General features: G+C 39.3%; 1 protein-coding gene across 1 annotated transcript; it reads right to left on the reverse strand.

Annotated features, from left to right (window-relative positions):
- Positions 1–432: 432 nt before the first annotated feature.
- On the reverse strand, positions 433–7853 carry fam98a (family with sequence similarity 98 member A). Its single transcript, XM_026308715.1, has 8 exons — positions 7701–7853; positions 6108–6256; positions 5808–5942; positions 5032–5213; positions 4490–4570; positions 4287–4403; positions 3245–3412; positions 433–1740 (listed from the first exon to the last, which is right to left on the reverse strand). Exons 1-8 carry the CDS (start codon positions 7736–7738, stop codon positions 1030–1032), a joined length of 1581 nt encoding a protein of 526 aa, XP_026164500.1. The 5' UTR covers positions 7739–7853; the 3' UTR covers positions 433–1029.
- Positions 7854–9369: the final 1516 nt, after the last annotated feature.

Here is a 9369-nt window from a genome sequence, read left to right on the forward strand (position 1 = left end):
TCTTTTTTTAGGACCAAAATAGTTTTTTTCCGTTTCACTTCATTGTCACTGTTCCGTGTGAATGAACGGGACAGACAGAGCTCCAGCTGAATTCATGTTGCTCTACAGTCATGTCAGGCAACAAGTAGTATGGTGAGCCGTTTCAACATTTCTAAAAGAACCATACTATTGTCTGTATACATGTTGGGAACAGTAGCCATGAAGCTCACACCAAAACATTTAACAAACCAAAACACCTGAGAAAACACAATATTTCACAAAACAGTGTGTTGCAAAGTAAGTGACACAAAACATTAATATACTTTATTAGTTTTGTTAAGGCCCAGTATGAGTAAAATCTTTTAATAATATCTGAAGCTCCAGATGTCATCAGTCAAGTGAGAGCACGCTGAACATTGTGACTAGAGAACTAAACCACTGAGAATCGAGTGATACTATTCCCATTTCAGATTTTATTACTTTTTCACATTTCCGTGCAAATCTTCCAACATCCAGATTTGTATGGACAATATTTGCTACACAGAAGATCATATTTTTTTAAATGAGGAACAAAAAAGATTGCAGTCAAAGTAACAAACTAAATGAAGACTAATTCAATTAATTTCTCTTACAAGAATTTCAAAAATCCTATATGTAATAATGATGCTCATGTCATCTACACAGTTAGTGCACCAACGCTGTAATCTTTATGAACCTTTCCTGTCTTTCAATAAACTTCAATGAGACTAAGTGCACAAATGAGGTCAAAATAGCAGAGTTCCACTAACCAACTAACCATTTATAACTAAGATGTTAAACTGAGCAAGCAAAATTTAAAAAAAAAAAAAAAAAACAGTTCCCCACCAAAGTGAAAAATCTTATGTTGTAAAATAAAATTTCCAAGGTTCTTTAATGACTGTATACAGTATCCATATATATGTCCTCATTTAACACTGCTGTCAATTTTTAACCATGCTAAAAATGGGTTAAGGCATCTTAAATCTTTTTGCATGAGAAGTGGACTCTGCTGCAATGCCTGACACTGTGTTCTCAACTTGTGTAATGTCTGCCTTGATTAAAGCCAGCTTGGTTGTAGTGCTGCCCACCATGTTGGAAGAACTGTTCAAACTGTCCTCCTTGGTTAAAATTCTGACCCCCTCTCCCTCCCCAGTTTCCCCCTTGTCCTCGGCTTCCCCTTCCCATGCTGCCTCGACCTCCTCGACCCCCACCTCTCTCCTGATGACGGCCTCCATCTTGGTGGTAACTGTCATGATAACCGCTGCTGCCGCTTCCTCCTCCATGATACCCAAAATCTTGGAAGCCTCCTTGGTTACTCCCTCCTCCTGTGTAACCTCCTCTCCCTCCTCCTCCCTGATGACCTCCCACATCCTGATAGTGGCTGTGGTTGTAGCCGCCTCTCCCTCCTCCTCCCTGATGACCTCCTATATCGTGATAGTGGCCCTGGTTGTAACCCCCTCTCCCTCCTCCGCCCCCGTCTCCCCAGCCTCCCTGCACCTTCCCTGCTCTGCCACCTCCTCCTCTACCTCCCCTGTCCCCATGTCCTCCTCCTCTCTCATAGCCTCCACGCCCACCTTGGGAATAGTGATCATAGCCCCCTCTACTGCCTCCTTGCCCACCGCCACTGTGGTGTCCTCCACCCTGGGGTGCATCCTGACGCTTCTGCCAGGAGGGCATCTCTGGAGGTGGCGGCTCAATCTCACAGGGTCGGCCTCCCCTGTCTGGCACTCGGCCCATTAGAACCTAAGAAATGGATGCATATTAAATTTAGTTAGTTAAAATACATTCACTAGCCAAATTTGATTCCACTTTCATATGTTTCTGTCTGCATTTCTAATCATAGTCTAAATTAGCCTCTGATGAACATAGGCTAGACATAACAACAAGCAGAAGTACTTTATATAATTCATTCATCGGTGTCAAGTAACGTTAAATTAGGGTTGAACGATTTTGGAAAATAATGTAATTGCGATTTTTTTTTGCCAATATTGCGATTTACAATGTGATTATTTTTTCAAAGATTTTTCTGTTCTGTATTTTTCAACAATGACAAGCAATAAATCATTGACGTATGAAAAAAACGTTTAGATTAAACACAAATGTTCTTTTCTATAGACCAGGCCTATGTGCAACAATGAAATCCTGTGATGCAGGAATTGATATAAATGAATTTTTTATTTATCAACTACAATCACAGTAGTACTACAATGACTGATTTGTTGAACTTCCAGCCTTGTAAGCATATAAAACTTACAACAAAGTTTGGCTTATTTAACACACTGGTGGTCGGCATTTTTTCCATGCAACTATCATACAGTACTTTGTGGTGTTTTTTTAAAATGCTGAATCAGGTTAGTAGAATTGCCCCGTGAGTTAGCAACCTTAACAAGACAGGCTTTGCACAATACCTGACGCTGCGCAGCATCTTCTTTTTTAAAGCCAAAATAGTTCCATACAACGGACGTACTGCTCCTCTTTGACACTAAAGCAGTTTCCGCAGTGTCAGGTTCTGTCGATGCTGAAGCCATTGTTTAACAGATTAAGTTGTAGTGTAGCATGCCAACTTTATTCTTCCTCTGCAGCCTGCTAAACTCTCGCATGTCACGTGACGTAGTGTAATCGCAGTCTCTGCAGTTTAAAAATCGCATTTTTTTCAAATCGCAATTTAATTGCAAATGCAATTAATCGTTCAGCCCTACGTTAAACAACTGCACCAACATCAGGGTGGGGTCAGATAAAGCAGCGTCTCCTCCTCCTCTCTCAGGTTGTCTGAATGCTGACACTCACTCCAAACTGTTTCAGCTGCAGACTTTATTACCTGCACTTTGAAGTCTGTAGTGTAGCTCTTTCTTTTGGGTGGCATTTTCACTTGTGTTACACTAGGAGTTAGAGTTTAGTGTGAACATAGACGTTTTTACTTTTTCAGCAGTACAGTATTATCTTCAATTGAGTCAAGAGTGTCATCTAACGTTAGTGACTACACAACAAAACAACAGTAAATTAACAGTCGCACGACAAGCCAAAGTTCTTAAATCAATAATACATTATATTTTGCTAATAACATAATTTGATCTTTTATTTTGAAAGGCACACATATTAATACTAATAATAGTCACTAGTCTTAAGTCAGTCAGTAGGGAACAATGGGCCTGGGTGTGAGAGCCAAAAGCAGTAGGAACCACCCTTATATGCACAGAAACTGTATTAAAAAGAGTTTCTATATACCATAGCACACTGTTTAACCAACCTTATTGATGGCACAAGCAGTCTTCTCTCTTATCTTGCCACTGCTCGTACGTAGGATCTTGGAGAAGTCTTGTCGAGCAGCAAAAAGATGGGCAACAGAGATTTTACTTTTGGGGCTAAGAGCAGAACGCAGTGGCTGGTAAACTTTGGCCAACTTTTCAGCTTGTGCCTGTAATATGCCATACAAAAGGAAGTCTTCATTTTTTTTTATATCAATCAATCATTTATTTTCAGCAATAATTTGTTTTCTATATAAGATGACCAATCACCAAAATAATTATGTTAATGTTAATTAAATAATGTATTGCTGTGCTTCAAAATCACTCATTCATTCATACTGCAGCAAATTAGGTCAACATAACATACCTGGCCTGAGAATCAAGCAGGGTTGGAGCCTACATAGGGGTCAGAAGTGTTTCTGCATCCATGTCAAAATTTAAAATTCAAATTTAGTGCTGCAACACTTAGTTGATTAATTCATTAGCTGATTGACAAAAACTCAGCCAGCATTTGGATAAACAATGAATCATTTATCAAGCAAAAATGCCAAACATTTGACTGTTCCAGTTTTGAAACTGTAAGGATCTGTTACTTTTCCCTCTATTATTGCATGTTTTCACTGCTGGTCAGACAAAACCAGCTCCTCAAATATAGTTTAAAGGTCTAAGAAATATCACAATAAGTATCTTTCAAGGTTTCATGGACCAACCAAAGAATGAAGAATTACCAGATTAAATCCCAGACAATAATCAGTATTTGCAGCCCTCAGTGTTTCAACTAAAATCACAGTAAATCCTATAGCAGCATACTGTATATGCCAGGATGCACTGTTGCCATTGGTCAAACTGTTTTGTAGCTATTAAAATTAATGATTGATTACCGACACGTCTGTTCCATAATACTTAGGCAGAAAATGGATTAGAATAAATATGTTAAAACAGAAATATAATGCAATATCACAGAGAAGATTATCTTATTGAATCTACTTTTGTTTCCTCGGTGCATTAGGTTTAGATTTAAGAAGCTCCCAAGTTCCCACATACCTTTGCTCTGTCAGACCAACCAAAAGACTGCACTGTCACATCGAGGCGCTTCAACAACATCTTCCTTCTGACTTCATACTCATTTACAAGTGCTTGGTTTATAGCTTCAATTTTTTCCTGACCAAAAAAGAAAACAAGCAAAAGATAAGAGTCATTTACTTGTGAGGCTCAACTGTATTTAATCATTATTTATCTGTACTTACCAAGTGCACAGGTCCAAGGGTCTTCCTCATTAAAGGCTCTCCTATGTGATTTGGTTGGACACGACTTATGGCTTCTTTCAGCTAAGAAACATTAGATAGATAGTTTATCAACCTACAGTGACAAAGACAGGAATGTATAAAACCAGATTTCTTCTCACACTGTGGCAGTATGTTTCAATAGAACCTGCAGACAGTATTTTGCTTTCGCTGCATATTATATATATATATATATATATATATAAAAATATATATATATATATATATATATAAATGTCACAACTACTATGATTAATAAAAGTGTGTGTGGGGTTTGTAGCTCCTGAAGTCAGCTTGAACACAGCAGAGATTCTCTGTTGAAGAACACATTACAATTCATTTGTAGCACTGTAGCTAAACAGGCTATTCCACAGGGTGTTTTTGTAGCTGTTACCAGGATTTGAACCAGTATAACCAGACTGAAACATAGGTTTGATTTCACTAAATACTGTTCAGTTTTTATTGTCAGTGTACACCATCTCTCCACTGTGACCAGACCAACTGACCTTCTTCTCTATCCCACTGAAGAACTGAAACATAGTGATATTGGCAGGAGGTTTGGACATGCCCAGTGCAATGCAGATACCCTTCAGTTCCTGGAACACTGGGCTGCCCGACTCTTGGGCTTTCTTCTGGGGCTTGTTAACCTGGATCATCCTCGATGACTCCAACTCAGACACCAGAAAGGCTAAGATAGAAATTTGATTTGGTTAAATGCTAATTGTTTTAGAAAGATGTCTAGATTTCATGAAATCACATTTAAAACTGTCAGAACTATCTGACATGTAATAATAGACTAACAATCTAAATTTAAATGCCATGTAGGACAAGTGTGATTACATTAGTTTCTTTGTTTGGGCTTTAAGTAAAGCACACCCACACAGGTAGTTTCACTTTTTTTGCCTGATCAGACCTCTTTTCAGGCTGTGTGGGTATAGACACTGTGCCAGAAGTGCATCTCTCTCCCTGTCAACTTTTGTTACAGCTATTATGACAGGGCAACAAATAACTTTACAGTCTACATGTAACACAACGGGTTTAGTGATATCATGCAATTCCAGACATACCTCCATTCAACTTGCAGTTGTAAAGAGATCTAATTGTCGTAAATAACTGGTGTGGGTGTGCAGAAATTTGAAAAAGTCACTGCACACAGTCTTCCGCCATCTAGTGGTGTCTGTGTGCTAATGTCAACACCGACTTTTTTTTTCATAAAAGATTTACACTTGGTAACGCTTCTATTCGAAAATTAGCATGTGTAGACAAAGTCCTGCTATCATACTGAGGAGTAGAAGACAGTCTGTCCTGTTGAGAAACCTCTGGGTGATGTCTCCACTGGTGAGGGCAGTGTAAGGACAGGTGAGCTCTGACAGCAGGCCGCTCATGTCCAGCTGGAAGCCCTCTGCCTCGTTTGGACCTAAGTTGGGTAGACAAACAAATACATCCAAAGTTATGCCATGAGTTATATAGTCCGACTAGATCTCAAACACCTGTTTAAGCAATAAAGCCAGTTAAAGCCACTGTGTTCCATTAATTCTCTATATGCAGCTGCTTTGCTTAATAGTGCTGAAATATGTCTTACAGTTTGTTGCTTGAACGTTTTCCTCCAGCTTGCTATAGAGTCTCAGCTCTGAGACAATCCAGGCACATAGTTTAGTAAACTCAGGTGAAGCTGCACCTCCATTCACAGCAGATTCCAGATCTCCTTCCTCCAACATTGGGCCTTGGTACCTGCAGGGACACGCATGACATAAAAACAAAACTATAAACAATCTGAGCCATAACTGTTTGCTTCTTTTAATGGTACAGCATGGAAGAGACCGTGGGCAAAGATCTGAGTATGGACAACATGGACTGCCTCTACCAACATGTTTGACTGACTTGGCCGTAACAGATAAGTTTTATGCAGAGTTGTGTTTGTGTGTCTTCTGCAAACCATGAGTTATTATAACAAAAATGGAAAACTGGTTATGGGGACACTCCATGAACTTTGATGTTGCAAACATGATCTAAACTTGTAAGACTTTTCTATGACGTTTGTGGGAGAAACATTTACTTTTCAACACAAACCCTTGGTGGATCAAAAGCAGTAATTAAATTTTTAATAAGGGAAATGAGACAAAGTTTATGCCACTGATTTTTTTTGTACCATTTATTCTGAAAATGCTATTAGCAACAGAGTTATAGGTGAGCTGTGGTGTCACAGTAGGAGATCTCATAATATATCCTGAAGCTAAATGAAAAATATAAGAAAGACATTTTTACACAATTGAAAGATGGGTTTGAGAATTGCAGTGATTCTACCATCAAACTCTTGGTGCTGTGTTGCTCAAATCAACAAAAAAAGTAGTTTGAGAATCTCAGGTGGGAGCTGGTTCAGAGTAGCACACGACTTACATGTACACAGGCATGTTTGTGTATTTACTGCCTTAACATTTTTTGCCTCAGGTTTAAAGTAATTAAAAGGTAAAATATCTGTTTAAAATCAGAGGGAAAAAATCATTATACAAGTCCAGTTCCTGACAAGATGTATTAGACAATACATATTGAATAAAAAACAACTTTTGAAGAGTCCAGCTCTTGATGTGTACATGTCAGTGCATATAAATGAAAACAAAGAGAGCAACAGCAAGCAAGATTAAAAAAAATAAATCAACCCACACCCTGGGCAGTGACTAAGGTTTGCTTTAGTGTACAGAGCCAGGTGTGACACTGGCTTTCTTGCCAAGTCAATAGCACTCACGGAAACAGGCCAACCACATTTTAAAATTGGTTGTTTAAGGAACGCTGGCGTATTGACAAACCTACACAAAAATTACAGGTACCACACTATTTCTGTACATTTCAGCATACAGGCTACGTAATAAAAACAAGAAACAAGCAATAAACTGGGTATTTTTAGAAGGTGGAGCAACCGCTGGTTAATAAGAAGGAATCTGTTAACGCAGCTTTTGCCACAACATGCAAAGGTGCCTGCATGGCCCTATAACAATGAGGCGTAAAATAGATAGCTATGTTGCACGAAAAACTGCATTGCCTTCATAATAAGGCTACCTACAACAGCAAGATAGCGGTTTAGCAACATCACGCTGGCTACAACAGGCAAGACAAACAAGGTTGGTCAACTGGATGTTAACTTTAGCACTTAAGTTAATACAGAGCTCCTTTTGCTTACCCTAAGTCTTCAAGGGAGACGAGAATATCATTCTCCATCCCGTGACCCTTAACTATGATCTAAAATATTCACGTCCTTTGAAAAGGTTCACACATCACCAACAGCTGACACACGTTCGTACTGCTTCTTCTTCGTTGGGTTGAATCACGTTGCAGTCAGTTGCAGTAGCGCCCTCTCCTATACACTGTTGGAATTTCTTCTTCTTCTTCTTCTCCGTCTTCTTCTTCGTATTGCTTTTCTTCTTCTTCTTTCAATTTATTGACAATAAACTGCATATCGCCATCTACTGTAGCGGAGTGTGTAGAATCATGGCATTGAAATTATTTAATCCCAGTGAGTTGGGAAAAAAAAAGAGGTCTCCTCTATCTGGTTTCCTAATCCTGTCTCCATAATATAATGCCCTTCTAACTGCCCTTGTTTCTTGACTTGTACTCAATAATGATTTTAAGCTCCATTCCTGACCTGCCTCCTGTACAATTCCTTTTAGGGTTTCTCTCTCTGTACTGTATCTGTGGCATTGCATAATAGCATGTTCCACTTCTCCCAGATTGCCATATCACCAACAAAGATCCATCTGGCTTTTCCCCACTAAATAGAGGATTGATCTTAGACCTGCATGTCCAATCGTTAACCATGTGAATATCACCTCCTCTCTCCTCCTACAGCCTGTTCCTCTGATCTGTCTTACATTAAATGATTTCTGTATTCTATGGTAATGTCTCCCTTTTGTATCTAAGTCCCATTCTCTCTGCCATGCAAGGTTAATTGCTGTTATAATTAATGATGTTGCTTATTATGTAGTTTTAGAGCATTTTTTGCCAACTTATCTGCTTGTTCATTTCCAGTAACACCCATATGTTCAGGGATCCAACAAAACTGAATGTTTAAGCCTAACCTTTGCAACCATAATAGCATTACATGTATGATTAGCGGTTAGCACTGTTGCCTCACAGCTAGAAGGTCCTGGGTTTGCAACCCGGCCTTTCTGTGTGGAGTTTGCATGTTCTTCCGGTGCTTGCGTGGGTTTTCTCCAGGTACTCCGGTTTCCTCCCACAGTCCAAAAACATCTATGTGAGGTTGATTGGTGACTCTAAATTGTCCATAGGAGTGAGTGTGTGACGTTGTTTGTCTCTATGTGGACTGGTGACCTGTCCAGGGTGTACCCCTGTCTTTCACCCAGAAGATCCCTGTGACCCTGGTTATCCTGTCAGGACTCTGGCTGCAGCATTCTGGATTAACTGGAGGCTTTTTATGGAGATACTGGGACCAGATTGTAATGAGTTACAGTAATCTAGCCTTGAGGTAACGAATGCATGGACTAGTTTTTCTGCATCATTTTGAGACAGGATGTTCCTAATTTTGGTAATGTTGCGCAGGTGAAAGAAGGCAGTTCTAGAGATTTGTTTTATGTGTGAGTTAAAGGACATGTCCTGGTGAAAAATAACTCCAAGGTTTTTCACAGTAGTGCTGAAGGCCAGGGCCATCTAAAGTAGCTATAATTTTAGAAAAGTTATTTCTGAGGTTTTTAGGCCCAAATACAATAACTTCTGTTTTCTCTGAATTTAAGATCTGGACCCTCACACAGAAAAGACTTATGGACTGTAACATCATGTTTTTCACTGAAACTTGGCTTAACAAAGACATCCCAACCTCCGTGGTTGAACTAGAA

The sequence above is a fragment of the Mastacembelus armatus genome, chromosome 15 (assembly GCF_900324485.2).
Source record: "Mastacembelus armatus chromosome 15, fMasArm1.2, whole genome shotgun sequence".
NCBI classification, from domain to species: domain Eukaryota; kingdom Metazoa; phylum Chordata; class Actinopteri; order Synbranchiformes; family Mastacembelidae; genus Mastacembelus; species Mastacembelus armatus.

What these genes read in the sequence shown, in the direction of transcription:
- fam98a (XM_026308715.1), bottom strand. Translation starts at nt 7,738, where the DNA reads ATGGAGAATGATATTCTCGTCTCCCTTGAAGACTTAGG. An exon ending in AAACGTTCAAGCAACAAACT is followed by an intron (nt 5,943 to 6,107) that starts GTAAGACATATT and finishes TACCCAACTTAG; the next exon opens with GTCCAAACGAGGCAGAGGGC. An exon ending in AGACTGTCTTCTACTCCTCA is followed by an intron (nt 5,214 to 5,807) that starts GTATGATAGCAG and finishes TTTCTATCTTAG; the next exon opens with CCTTTCTGGTGTCTGAGTTG.